Source organism: Tuber melanosporum, assembly GCF_000151645.1.
Source record: "Tuber melanosporum whole genome shotgun sequence assembly, scaffold_72, strain Mel28".
In the NCBI taxonomy this organism is placed as follows: domain Eukaryota; kingdom Fungi; phylum Ascomycota; class Pezizomycetes; order Pezizales; family Tuberaceae; genus Tuber; species Tuber melanosporum.
In genome coordinates, this window is record NW_003299120.1 from 293,268 (window position 1) to 307,895 (window position 14,628).

Below are 14,628 nucleotides of genomic sequence, written 5' to 3' on the forward strand. Positions count from 1 at the left end.
GAGCTGTGCGAAATCTTTGAAGTCGTGACTCTATATGACTGCTAAGTGTCAACTACTAGAAGCATATCATAGCCATCTTCTATCTAGTTATCATAGATTATACAAAAATTTCCCATGACAACCCCTATCCCAACTCCAGATGCGTTCACCTTATCAAGCCAAAAGGTAGGGCGAACTCCATTACCGACGCCCTCTTGTGCAAGGACACACAAGTTGCAAATAAATATCGTACCTGAAATAATTAGAGAGAAAACAGATACACCGGAACCACCACCTCATACCCATTAATTCAACAAATTTCACCTGTACCGCTACTACTTCTTCAACCGTGCCATCACTTTCCCGACAGCTTGTCTAACCACACTTCCGGCTTTCTCAACTTCTTTCTTGGTATGGCCAATGGTTATGCAAGCCTTGAAGGATGGTACACATCTCCAGCCGAAAGGCTTAGTGCCTTGAGTTTCATAGATGTGCTTGACACGTGAGATCATGACACTATTTGCGAGAGCCTGTAGAGTATTTTATTAGTTCAACGGACCAGTGAAAGATCGAGGCTAATCCAATAACGGGAAAAACAAACCTCATCAACAATGTCCATCAAGATCTTTTCTTCATTACCAAATATCCTTCCCTCAAGGCCATCTCGCTTGAGGATGAACATGCAGACTGGATTATCCAAAGAACTAGTACACTCGACATATTCACATCTATCCATCTGATTTCTAAAGGCTTTAATGTTCTCTCTCAACGCCGTTAAAACCTGAGGATTTCCCTCGAGCAGCTTGAGGGTCTCCGATGTAGTAACGGCGAGCATAGCTGGAAGAGCGGCAGAAAATACATAAGCGGAGCTTGAAATACGTTGGTGATCAACGACTTCTGGACTTCCCGCACAGAACCCCCCACCAGAACAGATACCATGAGCGAGCGAGCCGACGAGCATCTCCACAGACTGAGGGTCAACATTCTGATGTTCAGTGACACCACGCCCGGTACGGCCGAGGACACCAAAGGAGTAAGATTCATCGAGGATTAGACGGTACTTGTAACGCTGCTTGAGTTCAATCTACATTGCCGCGATACATTGATTAGTACCGTCTCACTTTATGAAACCACAATGGCAGAGGTTAACTCACGATGGCCGGCAGATCAACGATATCACCAGTGTTCTCAAATAGCCCCTCTGTAACAATAAACCTTCTTGTCAAAGGCTTTCTAGCCATATCCCTCTTGACTTGTTCGAGCACCCTCCCCAGGTCCTCCATGTCGTTGTGCTCATACCACCTAATAGTGCTTCGAGAGATTTGTAGTCCTTTCTGAATTGCAAAGTTGACTGCCTTGTCGGCAACGATGATATCGCCACGTTTGGAAAAAGCCGGAATGACAGAAGAGATCGTAGAGAATGCTTGTGCATAAATAATGCATGCTGGCATACCAAGGAATTTAGCAATGTCCCGTTCCGTGTCCATGTGAACATCCTGAGTTCCATAGAAATTTGGAGGACCACAAGCACCGACACCGTAGTTGCGGAGAACCTGGACGGCACGGTCTTTCAAAAGCTCATTGGAAACAAAGTTGAAGAAGTTATAAGAGGCGAAATTATTGACGGTACGGCCGTTAGAAAGTTTGACCTTGGGGCCTGTGGGTCTAGTGGCCGGACACATGGTTAGTGAAGCCATGATGGCTATTCCGGGATATAAAAACAAACCCAACAATTACCGGGCGCTTCTCATTCTCAGCTTGTTCAACCTCCGTAAGGCCTGGTACAAGTGGTTCGGGGGTCCAATCCTCAACAAGTTCGTCAATCTCCTATCCGTACGTCGGATTAGCCTAGGTGCAACAATACGGAATTCCTCCCCATTGTTAGGAGGAGAGGGGGCTCTTTTACTTACATCCTCCGTGAGCTCAACAGCCCCCTTCTGGGTGGTCGAATATCGAGGAGCTAGGAGGTACCTAACTGCGAAGAGAAACAAACACAACTCAACAACACTGCGAACAGGATCGTTTTGGTATGAGCTTTTGATGTAGCGTAAGAGAATTTGTGAGCCGGGAACACGCTGAAACCGAGTAGACAGCTCCCCGGCTGACCAGTTGAGAAGAACATATGCGTCGTGAAGATCCATTGTATCGTACACCGAAGCGGTGGTGTTGAGAGTTCAAATGCTCGGGAGAAAGGAGACAAGACAAAACGTGAATGGTTCGGCGAGTTGGATTCCCGAGAACTACTGAGGCTCAAAAAGTAAACAAAAATCCTTATTCACCGGGTTACCCGGCTTAGAGGTTCGACGACGAGCTCAAGATCCGCAACCGTTTACCAGGACCAATACGGGAGGGGGGTAGCCTGTACCGTTCCGGTATGTATCAGCCTATCACACTCGTAATGGATTCCTAGGATTAACAAAGCTCTATGAGCCTCTATCTACCAATAAACCCCAAACGCCCCACTCTTTACCTTACCCCCCACTTATCATACAGTCTCCAACGGGGGCACGATGAATACGGTACCGGCCCGTGACAAATTGGGATCGGCCACAGGTATTTTTTTCGTTACCCGTATCATACCCTACTTTGAAGAATCCACTTTTTTGCCTCCCAAGCCACCCGTCACTACCGGTATTGTGCCCCCCCGTTGGAGACTGTGCAGTACCCTCTATACAGAGTTCTTTTTGGACCACGGTAATCTGATCACCCAAAATCACTCACGATCGGAAACCGAGCACCCCCCTCGGACGCGAAGAAATATTTTACTTGAAGAACGGTGTATCATACTCGAGATATAGCGGTAAAATCTCATCTACTTATCCCTCCTATGGGATTCACTAGGTTCTACAGCCACTGTCATCAGTGGGCTAGCTCGGAGGCATAGGTGCAGAGGCAGGGTTAGGGGTTCGCGACAAAGCCACGAACACAGGTCATGTATGAATGAATATTATGATCTATGATACAATGCCTCTTTTTTTCGGGCCATGTTTCCAATATTCTATCGATGCCAGCGGTTATTTATTTATTTATTGGTTTATTTATTTGAAGGATACAAACGTGCGGCTACTCTCAGAGCAAGAATTGTCATGATAATGGCGGCCGCAAGGCTCTGGTGAGGGAGCCTAGAAAGTCTAGATTACTATTGATATTCCATTTCGCAAAGACAAACAAGTGAAGTTCAAGACAAGACAGAGAAGTATCTGCCAATCAACCATCGTAACGGTATCTAAATGGTATTACTAGAGGACCTTTATTGAAGACAGACAATTGTGGGGGCAGTGGAACGCGAATGAAAGTAGCGGTAGCCATGCAGTGAGCAAGGAAATGGGGTGTCCTGTCCTCGGCGGAGGAGAGGTCTGTGAACTCTTAGAAATTTATGTGAAGTAGCTAATACGAAAATTGGCGGTTTTTTCTATTCAGAACACCCATCTCTCCTACGAGAAGTCATCCAATGCCAATGCGGTTGGTATCACAAGAGCGAAATAGAAAATCTCAAATTTCGCCTAATGTACATTTGCGCCCTTCTGCTCTAATTACTGCAACCCTTTCCATCCTCGGGCAGCGTGGGGGGTGACAGGGGGCATCTAACAAGCGATGATCGTAGTAGTTGGCATGCGAGAGCGCGAGCAGAAATGAAGGGACTATGCTCGAGCAAAATTTCGGGAGGGAGCGAAAATCTAACCACGGCCGATCCTGGTGCGCTCCTGTGGGTTGTATCTGAGTAGTTATGGAGCGTTAACAAGTGCCACTCCTTTGCAGAATTTAGGGAGCCTACCGCAAGAGCTTCTCAATGAGGTCTACGTGAGTCATCAACATTCTCCTACAGCAGTAGCGCTTGCACCCAAGTTGGTCCATAGCATCACTGTAGAAAGCGGGTCAGGTTTGTTCGTATAGATTGAGAGACGGCGCATATACCCTTCCGCAACACCATCTTCAAGAAGCTTGAGGTACCGCTCCCAGAGATCACCGACAACCTGGGTAAATCATGCATTAAATCAGGCCTACCGATAGGAAGAAATTTAAGGGTATCCAAACCTTACCACATGAGAAACAGCGAATCGGGATGATCATTTTGTGGAGGTAGTGAAGGGTGTTTGGTGATAGAAACCGGAGGTGGTAAGAAAGTAGATGGAGAAGGAGGGATGCAACTAGTCAAGAACTAGAAAGGTCTAATGAAAAGGGACTACTGGTAGATTGAAACCCGATGGCCGCCAAGATTTCGTTGCAGCCGCAACCCCGGACCACTTTGCATGATCGAAGAAAAAATATTTTTTTAAAAAAATGGATGTAGCCAGCATCCAGCGATAAAGCTTCGGGACCATTTTCAACCCACTACCACTTCCCCACTATTCGAGAGAACAGCCCATTTGACCGCCATCACCATGTCTTCTGCGAGGGCCCCCGGGGCGGTGAAGGAAATTGAAAAGCCCAGTGGGCCTATGGGAAAAAAGATTTCCGAGATTTCTACGCAAGAACCCGATGCGAATCCCGATGCCCTTGCAACTCTAACGGAGGGGGGAGCCGAGCGCAAGAGGAGGAGGGGTAGGGATAGGACAAGGCGTAGGAGGGAGGATAGACATGCCATTCGAGAAGGATTGGCTGAAACGGAGGGTGCTAGGTTAGGAGAAGTTAAAGAGATTTTAAAGGAAGATCGAATTGTCAGGGTCGCTGTTAGTAGACAGCCAAATGAACTACAAACTCCAAAGAAAAAGGATTCTGGGGAGTCGAAAGCCGCCGCCTATAATACTGTAGCTTCGGCCGAAGGCAATGGGGGTTCTGGCGTTTCTGGTTGGAGGATGTCGTCTGCCTTGGGAGGAAGGTTCCTTCCTTTGGACATGGTGTTTTCGCAGGATGAGAAGTAAAGTATTCTCAATGCTACTCTCGGGGGATAAATGCTAATTGATTTATTGTAGATTCTTTCTATTGGCGCATAGTTGCTCTCTCAGAATATATTCTACAAAGACCTCACTACAAGTTCGCGAGTTCAACTTAGACGGCAAACCCTCCGAAGTAATCACGTCCTTCAAGTTGGACCCACTGGATTCAAGCAAAGTATATATAGGCACTTCTGCCTCCAAAATTTTCTTTGTGGATTGGACAACTGGAAAGCTCGTCAAATCATGGCAATTGAATAACATCCGTACGATTCAGCGTCTCGCTATTTGTATGGATGAAAAGAGGGAAGATGACACTACGTACGGAATTCTTTACGTCAGCGGCCCTAGATCTAAAAACTCGTCTATTATGATCCAACGGATTAAACTGTCACCATCAGTAGCGCCAATCGAAGATATGGTCTATGTAGCCCCGAAACCTTCCCCGATAGGATGTATGCAAGTCCTCGATCAGGGAAATATTGTTACTGCGATAGCGGGTAACGCCTTGATAATAGGAAATAGGAATACGGAGGAGGGTTCATCCGATAAGAAACCTTGGGGAGTTTTTCGCCACTACCCGATGTCATTCCATCTAGCTTGTATGGATACCTACCTCCACAGTGAGCCTGATACCAAAAAACATAAGGGGGGGAGGTCCAACAGGGAGAGCGGGCGTGAGGCAGATCGGTCGGGAGATGTTGTGGTTGGCGATAACCAGGGTGCCTTGCATTTGTTTCATAATGTGCTGAGAGTGAAAGGTTTACCAAAGGAATCACCAGTAATCAGCAAAATGCACTGGCATAGACATAGAGTTCAGGCCGTCAAATGGGCCCTAGATGGTAACGTCATATCATCCATCTAACACTAGTTCGACTTTCTAACTTCTTGATAGGAAAATATATAATCTCTGGCGGTTCGGAAACAGTCCTGGTCATCTGGCAGCTGGGAACAGGTTCCAAACAATTCCTGCCGCATTTGGGAGCAACAATTCACAACATTACAATTTCTCCCAAAGGTTCCTCTTATGGCGTCGGCTTTGCCGACAATTCCGTTATGGTTCTTTCGACGACAGAGTTCAAGCCTACATCAAGTGTCACCGGTATTCAGTCTCGAGTATTCCATCTTGAGAAAGGCACTGAATACCCAAAATTTACCTGTGTTATGCACCCAACATTACCAAACCGTCTGCTGCTGGCATCTCCCTCCTCACAGACCGACCTCTATTCTTCCGCATCTTCTCTTCAAACATTCGATATCTCCTCCAATAGGCAAATCCATCGACAGGCGTTGACTAAGAATAACATAACGAGTGTCAACCAAGGCCCCGATGAGTATAAAATTAAGGAGCCAGATCTACCGCACTTGGCTATCACCAAGGATGGCAAATGGTTAGCTTCGATCGACGAATGGAAACCTCCAAAGAAAAGGTCTTTCTGTTCAAGCGAGGATGGCCGTTCTTCGCAGGAGGGTGATAGAGATCAGAGTGAAGTATCTCTGAGGTTTTGGAAATGGAGTGAGAAATCTCTATCATGGGAATTGGCCACCATCATCAAATCTCCGCATCCTTCATCTAGTGGCACGGGACCTGAAGAAGTCCTAGATCTAGTTGCTGCGCCGAAGACCCACTTATTCGCGACTCTGGCTGGGGACGGAAGTATCCGGCTCTGGAAGCCAAAGGTGCGAGCAAGTGACGGCGCTAGGTTACGAGGGGAGGATAGCGAAATAACTGTCTGGTCCTGCCGAAAAGTCGTCAAATTCTCCAAAGGCAAAAGAGAGCAACAAGTCCTGGCACAAAACCTCCTCGGAGGCGTGAGCCTACAAAAGGCCTGGTGGGGCAGCGCCGCCTTCTCAGAAGACAACTCAGTAATCGCCGCGGCGGTCCCCAATTCTCTCGGCGACGACTCAGCAATATACCTTACTGACCCATCGTCAGGCACGATCGCGCACTTCCTCAGCGGTCTGCGAGTGGGTAAGACTGCGGGGATCGCAATCCTGGAACGCTTTCTCATCATCCTCGGTACATCGAAGTTACTCGTGTGGAACATGGTCAATGGGACCGTGCAATGGGAATTCAATCTCAAGACCTTATCATCCGTCGACAGCCCGGTTACTCATCTAGCGGTAGACTACGTCAGCCAAACCTTTGCCATCACAGCCTCCCAGCGCGACGCCCAATCCCCGAAAATTTTTATTTTTGAAGCGCCCCACCCGACACCAGTTCACATCCAGAACTTCGAATACGGGTACCAGATCATGGCGCTCATAGCAACGGATACAGGAAAGGGCTACGTCACGCTGGATAACCAAGCCAGGGTCCGCTGTCTATCCCCCATCCTCGCCGGGCCAGTTCAACGCATCCCAGCCGAGGACGGGGAGGAGGAATCACTACTAGTCGCAGAAGAAGACGAACCCAAAATTGGTACACTTTCGGGCGCATACTTATCTACCACCGCCCATACCACGAGCGCGGAAGATCGCATGGACTTGGACTGCGTCAAAAACGACGGCGTCGTAGATCATGTCGTTTCTCGCGAAGCACTGGAGGATATCCTAGACTCTACACCTTCCTACGCCATCGGTTCACTTGACTATATATTCGACCAGGTTCTTCAGCTGTTCGCGAAGGCGCCGCTGCTGAATGATGGCGATGATCGCTATGACTGTGAAGGGGTGGAGGAGGGTGGGCTTGATAATGGGAGTGGGAATGAGGAAGACGATAATGAGGAGGATGCGATGGAGGAGTAGTAGAAGTAACCCGGAGTTTTTTTCTTCTATTTTTCTTTGTAAGATGCTCAGGTTCAATATCTTCTTTGTATTCGCTAGTTGGGGGGTAAGAATAATGCAGTCCGAAAGTTTTCCTCTTTCTGGGGAGGAGAGGTGATTTTTCATATTGTTTTATTTTGAGCGAAGTTTAAGCTAGACTAGAATGGGTGTATGGCATATGAGTTTGGATTTACTGCGTACCTACCTTGAGTCTTTGCCGTTCTTGATGGACTCGCCGTAGTCAAACCTTCCCTAACATCGACCTAACCCGACGAGTGAGGGGTCATGATGTCACTAGTGACTTGATACATTCACCTAGCGTGCACCTCAATTACTTGCCAATCGAATTTTAATATTTAACAAATGCTTTTGTCCTCAGCCTATCTCACAAATGGCTAATATAATACAAGTGTCCCCTATTGACACCACCCACTCGCCCCATAACACTAGTCTCAATCATCGAGCATATGAGCATAGTCCTCAGCACTTGCAAACGTCGGCAAGTGCTTCAACTTGCGCCTCTTCTTCTTATTCTCTCCTTCCACCGCCGCATCCTCCTCTTCGTACCTCCCTGTCGCGGTTTTCAACTCTGCTTTCAACGCTTTTTGGAAGTTCTGCGGTGCTTGCTTCTCGTCGTCTTCGTCTTCATCTTCATCTTCACCTCCCCAGACATCATCTTCATCCTCCACAAGATCTGGCATTCCCTCATCGCCATCATCCGAGATATCAGACAATTCCGCGGTGCTATCTTCGTCATCAAAGTCTGCATCCCCCTCTTCGATATCCGGCCGACTATGCACCATAGCCTTCCAAATTTCACTCTCATCTTCGGAAACCTCCACGTCACCTTCGCCCTCTTCACTCCCCCTAGCCTTCTTCGCTTTCCTCTCGGCAGCAGGCTTTTTTGGCGCGATCTGGTTGAAGTATTTGTGGAAGAATACCTCGTTGACGTCCACGTCCTCGACCTTACGCTTCCAGAAGGCTTCTGAGTTGACGGGGATTTGAGATTTGCTGACGCCCCGGGTAGAGAGGATTACACCTCTCGTGTCACCGCCACCGAGAGGTTGCATGATTGAGGGGCCGCGGTTCTGGGTGGGGGTTGCCTTTGCGTTCCTGTAGACGAAGCGGTCAAGGAAGTGTGCTAGGGTGTGCATGCCTAAGTCGGGTTTGCTGGGCATGGGCTTGTGCTCTAGGAAGCTGGCGGCGAATAGGGCTACTGAGGGGTGGTAGCAACGGAGAAGGGGCATCTATGGTTTTGGTTAATGATGATCTACGGCTTTGATGCGCGGGGGACAATCTTACCAGTTCCCAAAGACAAGTCCTGTCGGCATTTGTAAACAATGGATCCCTTCTCCTTCCATCGTATTCCACGTGTTTTACTGGAGATTCTTTTGTGGTATCTTCTGCTTGCTCTTCTCCTTCTTCAGGAACATCCTTGAAAACCTCATCTTCATCATCTTCTAGCTGCTCGGGTTCTTCTAGCAGAGAGCGGCTAGAGGGTACACTATCGCATAGCTCATTGAGCAGATACAGAACGCCGCAGATGAAAGGAGGTTGGTGGAACGTTGCAGCAATCTGAATCAATCGCTTCACGAACGCCTTAACACGTTTTACCTGGGCATCCGCTTTGAGTGCCCTAAATAGCAGATTCAAATACATGGCCTGTTTTGAAGAATCTACAAGTCGCTGGTCCAAAAGCGACTCATAAAGTGTCCTATAAAATCTATCCGAAACAGCCTTTACAGTGTTAGATTAAGATGACCTTGAGGAATCGGAGGACGATACCTGTTTGCTATTTGAAACCTGGAAAATCAACATCATAGCCTGGATACTAGTATTGAAGTTTCCAGAATGCGTAATCTTGAACAGCGTATCTACGTGTTTCTCGAACACATCGTTGTCCACTTGGGAGAATGGGAATGCACGGTTTACACCAGTCAGTATTGCAGATAATAATTTTGCGATCAGATCTGATAGGAATTGCTTGCTCTTTTCCTCTACCTTAGCGCGTGCCTTGGCTTTGCGGTTCATCTTGCTTCCTTTTGGAGGTGACTTGACGGCGTCGTTGAAATTTATGTGCTTTGTGCCCCCTGAGGAGGTGGCAGTTGCAGATTCGCCTTGGAGAAGAGATGTGAATGTAGCGAAGTACACCCCAAGGAGTTTGTTCGCAGCTTCATGGTTGTCTCTAGTCGACAGAATTGTTTGGTTAAGGGTGATTACGGCGTAATATTTGGCATTAAGTCCATTTCCGGGGCGAAATAAAACCTCCGATTCAATAGCGTTAACAATAATAATTCTCATAGCAGGGTGGGTCGTCTGCAATTGGAGCAGCAAATATGAAACTTTGGAGGCAACTTTTTTGTCAGAATCACCCTGTTCCGCAAGATTAGCTAATAGATCCATAGTAGGTATGATATTTCCGCCAACCCACCAATTTATTAACTAATAGCCTAAGCAGGTTGGCCTCTTGCTCGGGCTTAGAACTCAAAAGTGAGTGAATGAATCCAACCGCATTTATCCTTGGGAACACCAACGGGTCGGTGCAAAGTCCCTCAAGGGTTGTCAAAGCCTCAAAATAAAAGTTCTTGAGCCAGTCCTCGTAAGCCCAGAGGATTAGATGCTCTTCAGTTGCCTCCCTAGCTCCTATTTCGGGCTGTTTTGAAAAGAATCTTAATTTCCTATTCCCGGGCAAAACTGATCCAGGACCGAATAAATCTTTAATCGCGGCCATTGAAGATACAGCCTGGCTACGAGACTTTTTGCGAGCTAAGCCTAGAAGAGTCTCGAGCGACTTAATGGTATGGAGAGGGGACTCTTGACATATCAAAGTTAGTGCAGATATCTTGTCTGAGAGTGTTCCTGATGTCATAATCGTGCTTAAAAACTGGCGATCGGAGGATTTGGTGAGATGAGTGGCTGAGTAAACGGCATTCTCGGTCTGTAGAAGTGACTTTGCGTGTTCATGAAGGGATCTAATAGTTGCTGCTTTTGGCGCCGCCTTTGGGGAAGCTAGGGGGGGTAATTTATAGGCATGCCAGTCAGGGCGAGGTGCCACTTTCTTGGGGCGAAAAATCAGCACAAAGCACAGAAAATATAGGCTCTGCAATTCGGGAAAATATCAACTTACCAATTTACTACCCTTTAGCTTTGGATCCGGTTTAGTCTCCAAAGGTTTAACAGTAGGAGCAGGTACCCTTGGTTCCTCTTCAGCATCATCCATACCTCCATCTTCGCTCTCGTCCTCGGTTTCGGCATCTTCACCCCCCTCACCACTATCCTCGTCGACCCATTCCTCATCTTCGTCCTCATACCCATCCTCCGCAGTTGAAAACTTTCCGGCCCCCAACCCAATTTCCTTAAGAAAGCCCTGTAGTTCTTTTTGTAGCCGCTTGCCGGATTTGCCGGACTCAGTGAAGACAACTTCTTCCTCATCCTCATCAGAGTCTATCCCATCAACAAGATCAAGGTCCTCCTGAGTACCGCCAAGCTCAATTATTTCTTTCAACAAGCGCTCTTTGTCAATTCCTCCCTTTTTCCCCGGCTTCCTAGGAAGGCCGTCTTTGGTTTTACTTGCCGGCTGAGGAGGCTTTGGGTTGGGTTTTCCGGCTTGCGCTAGTTTCGGGATGTCTGAGTCTCGAGCTCGCTTCTTTCCTCTGGGGACATTGGGAATCTCCGCTGGCTCCGCTTTCCGCTGCTCAAGTTTTTTGAATTGTTCATGTGGCCTCTTTTCGTACGTCTTCTTCAGGTTCCCATTTGTAGGCTCGGTGGCGCCTTGATCCCTCTTTCCTCTATTCGCAGCCTCTCTCTGTTTTCCGAAATTCTTATTGTCGCCTTTCTTGGACCTTTTTGTATCATCGAATCCTAATTGTATGCGCTCCGTGAGTTTGCTCAATGCATCCGCTGAAAACACAGACATCTCAGAAGTTGTGGGAGGTGCGGCCGGTGTCTCCGCTTTTGATTTCGATGAGTGTTTCTTGGCCATTGCTATTCGGAGGAAAAGCAGTGCGAAAATGAAGTATTTACCTTGCTCTGGGTAGGTTGGGGCGGGCGTGCGATAGGGTGCACAATCGTTGGATTCCGATGCGTTTCCGAGGTCGAGCGCTTTTCTTTTCCCAGCAAAACACACTTTCGTCGCCCAACTATCACCGATGCGAGGAGGCTCAGAAAATTATGGGTTAGGGCTATGATACTTCTCATCCGAGTGCGCTTGTCGCGTCTGTTGCGTCTCCCCTCAGCAGACTAGCGAGTTGTTTCATGAAGTGTGAGCTGCCTCTCTGGATCTGAATGATGCTATTGGCATCATATCAACTTTATTGTCGAAGCAATGTCTCCAAGGTCTATTCAGACCGACTTGCTCCTAACTTTCCGGCCATATCTTTACAGAATTGTATCCAAACCTTCCTCATTGAAGAGATCTCTGGTGGTAAGCTCCAAAATCGCCCTCCGGGGAAAAAAAAAACTATAACTGACATGGAGTCAAAGACTGACCATAGGAACAGGATATCAAACTTCTTCATCCCCACAGGAGGAATTGCCTATGACAAAAATACCCGAGGTACTGACCGTTTGTTGCGGCTGCGATTCTGACGAAGAACCCTCCCCTCTGACAGTAATTAGTGGACGTTCATTCTACCTTGATTCGAGCAGGATACATCCGTCAGGCTAGTTCTCAACCCAAGAATCACGCCTTGCGCTCCCGATCACAGGTCAGGTGCGCTAATGCGTTTTTACATAGCCTTATTCTGGATTCTTTCATTATCTACCTCTTGGTCAAAGAGTTCACGAAAAAGTGGAACGGTTGATTGATAAACACATGCGCAGTATTGGTTAGTTTAACAAGATCTTGAATCGTTTGGCGTATAGTTGCCCACTAACACCTAAGAAAGGCGCCTCCAAACTTGCCCTTTCGACCATATCTTCAGAGGAATTGTGGCAAAGTTCTGGCAGATTGGAGAAGGGCCTCGGTGAGGTAAGAATGCCGACAGGCAAGGAACTAAATTAAATTATCCTAACACATCCCAGTTATTTAGATTCGAGGATCGTAAAGAGTCTAAATACTTGCTTTCTCCCACTCATGAGGAGGAAATTACGACTTTAGTTTCGCCCTTAGTGAAATCACACAAGCAACTGCCATTGAGGCTTTATCAAATAAGTGTGATGTTCTTGCCCCGCTTATACTATGTTGATCTAACACGAGAGGGGACAGCTCGGAAGTACCGAGATGAGAGACGCCCTCGACTTGGTCTCATCAGGGGAAGAGAGTTTACTATGAAGGACCTTTACACCTTTGATGCTACAGAAGACGCTGCTCTGAAAACCTATAGACAGGTGCAAGGTGCCTATCAGGCGCTATTCGAGGAGATTGGCCTTCCATATATACACGTGAGATCTGTGTTACTGCCCTCCTCAGAGCACTTTCTCTAACAAAAGGAAAAGGCGGAGGCCGACTCCGGAAACATGGGAGGCTCAGTATCTCATGAGTACCATTTCCCCTCTCTCTCGGGAGAGGATACTGTCATATCGTGCCCGGATTGTGGCTACTGTGCCAACGAAGAGACTGCTCAAATAACTCCCCAACAACCAATATTAGATCTCGCCGCTTCAAGGATCGCCACATTTCACGGAATTACCAAGAACCGCAAGACATTAATTAACATCCATTACCCCCGATATACGAAGGCTACTACTGATGGCGTATTAAATGAGATTCATACTGGCAGAGTTAAGAACATAATCAGCGATTTTGACCCCAGCGTCATGAAACCATTAGATCTGTGGTTTGACGCTTTCGTCGGCTACACACATATAGCAGAGGAAGAAGCCTATTCCCGCGTTGTCAATATTTTTGATGCACGCATTCCTTCCTCCCTCTACGGGAGTCTCCCTCCAAGCCGTTTTAACAACATGATCAAGAAGAAGGCCATGGATTATTTCCCAATCCCAACTATTTCGATCACTCCTGATAATCCCGAATTTGGCTCCTCACTCAATTTGTTAAAAATCCAGGGCGGGGATGGATGTCCTAAGTGCGGAGTAGGAAAACTAAAAACTACAGGAGCTATAGAGCTGGGCCATACTTTCCACCTTGGAACACGATATACAGTCCCCCTACGAGCGAATGTTCTTAATGAGGCTGGTGAATGGAAACCAATGGTAATGGGATGCCACGGCATTGGGGTATCAAGAATGATCCCCGCCATCGCTGAAGGCTATAGTGACCACAACGGGCTTTGTTGGCCCAGGGTCGTCGCCCCGTACGACGTTGTTCTAGTTTGCGGATCTATGAAGAAAAACGCAGTAGTGCCACCGAAAGAAGATATAGAAGCAGTATACGATGTTCTAGTTTCTAAGGGCTTGGCGGGTGGGACTGATGTGGACGTTATTTTAGATGATCGGGACAAAGACATTGTCTGGAAGATAAAGGATGCTGTTCTTGTCGGATATCCAATCATGTGCATCATGGGAAAATCATGGGTGGATTCTAAGAAGGTTGAGATCGAGGTCAGAAAGACGGGGGCAAGGTTGGGGGTCGAGCTTGGCAATCTGAGGACGGTCATTGAAGGTCTACTTAATGAGCTGTAGATAAATATCTATCTTATAGAATTTGAAAGTTCACTATTGAGATCTATTTTTACACCATTACGGAGGCCCAGCACCTAGGTTTTGTATATTTTACAAACGAGGAGTGTTGGGCTAGCACGCAGTCAGGGGTGAATTGGGTAGCTACGGTATCATACCAAATCGGGTAGTCATTATACCCAATTCCATAAAATATACAAAAATTAGGTGCTGGACTTCCGTAGTCTAACACCTAAGTTTCTCTGCTCTTGAAGAAGCTAAATTTAACTGGGTCAACCTGGTCTACCGGTAGGGGAAGTGAAGGCTGCTTCATGAGTACTCATTCGCTTTCTCTTGGTTCTGGGTGTTGGATATCAACATCCAGCTTACCACAGGTCGTGTCATAGAGATGTCTATATGTCATGCTATGACATATCTGAGAGAGTTTTTA

At 47.3% G+C, this 14,628-nt stretch overlaps 7 protein-coding genes; 4 read left to right on the forward strand and 3 right to left on the reverse strand.

Annotated features, from left to right (window-relative positions):
- Positions 1–314: 314 nt before the first annotated feature.
- Positions 315–2,197, reverse strand: GSTUM_00010652001 (uncharacterized protein; the record flags this gene model as incomplete). XM_002841433.2 has 5 exons in its annotated part: positions 1,890–2,197; positions 1,706–1,806; positions 1,134–1,644; positions 581–1,063; positions 315–509 (listed from the first exon to the last, which is right to left on the reverse strand). The coding sequence occupies exons 1-5, from the start codon at positions 2,118–2,120 to the stop codon at positions 315–317; spliced, it is 1,521 nt and encodes a 506-aa protein (XP_002841479.1). The 5' UTR covers positions 2,121–2,197.
- Positions 2,198–3,457: 1,260 nt separating this feature from the next.
- Positions 3,458–4,050, reverse strand: GSTUM_00010653001 (uncharacterized protein; the record flags this gene model as incomplete). XM_002841434.2 has 4 exons in its annotated part: positions 3,458–3,696; positions 3,755–3,841; positions 3,895–3,953; positions 4,015–4,050. 4 exons carry the CDS (start codon positions 4,048–4,050, stop codon positions 3,657–3,659), a joined length of 222 nt encoding a protein of 73 aa, XP_002841480.1. The 3' UTR covers positions 3,458–3,656.
- A 271-nt stretch (positions 4,051–4,321) lies between these two features.
- On the forward strand, positions 4,322–7,828 carry GSTUM_00010654001 (uncharacterized protein). XM_002841435.2 has 3 exons: positions 4,322–4,837; positions 4,893–5,695; positions 5,749–7,828. Exons 1-3 carry the CDS (start codon positions 4,362–4,364, stop codon positions 7,599–7,601), a joined length of 3,132 nt encoding a protein of 1,043 aa, XP_002841481.1. The 5' UTR covers positions 4,322–4,361; the 3' UTR covers positions 7,602–7,828.
- A 122-nt stretch (positions 7,829–7,950) lies between these two features.
- GSTUM_00010655001 (uncharacterized protein) lies at positions 7,951–11,601 on the reverse strand (the record flags this gene model as incomplete). XM_002841436.2 has 6 exons in its annotated part: positions 7,951–8,866; positions 8,922–9,356; positions 9,405–9,620; positions 9,771–9,992; positions 10,051–10,719; positions 10,747–11,601. The coding sequence occupies 6 exons, from the start codon at positions 11,599–11,601 to the stop codon at positions 8,072–8,074; spliced, it is 3,192 nt and encodes a 1,063-aa protein (XP_002841482.1). The 3' UTR covers positions 7,951–8,071.
- Positions 11,602–11,943: 342 nt separating this feature from the next.
- Positions 11,944–12,425, forward strand: GSTUM_00010656001 (uncharacterized protein; the record flags this gene model as incomplete). Its single annotated transcript, XM_002841437.1, has 4 exons — positions 11,944–12,042; positions 12,102–12,174; positions 12,237–12,284; positions 12,355–12,425. The coding sequence occupies 4 exons, from the start codon at positions 11,944–11,946 to the stop codon at positions 12,423–12,425; spliced, it is 291 nt and encodes a 96-aa protein (XP_002841483.1).
- Positions 12,426–12,432: 7 nt separating this feature from the next.
- On the forward strand, positions 12,433–12,844 carry GSTUM_00010657001 (uncharacterized protein; the record flags this gene model as incomplete). Its single annotated transcript, XM_002841438.1, has 5 exons — positions 12,433–12,445; positions 12,506–12,588; positions 12,642–12,667; positions 12,730–12,771; positions 12,826–12,844. 5 exons carry the CDS (start codon positions 12,433–12,435, stop codon positions 12,842–12,844), a joined length of 183 nt encoding a protein of 60 aa, XP_002841484.1.
- A 43-nt stretch (positions 12,845–12,887) lies between these two features.
- GSTUM_00010658001 (uncharacterized protein) lies at positions 12,888–14,201 on the forward strand (the record flags this gene model as incomplete). Its single annotated transcript, XM_002841439.1, has 2 exons — positions 12,888–13,001; positions 13,056–14,201. 2 exons carry the CDS (start codon positions 12,888–12,890, stop codon positions 14,199–14,201), a joined length of 1,260 nt encoding a protein of 419 aa, XP_002841485.1.
- Between the last annotated feature and the right edge of the window lie 427 nt (positions 14,202–14,628).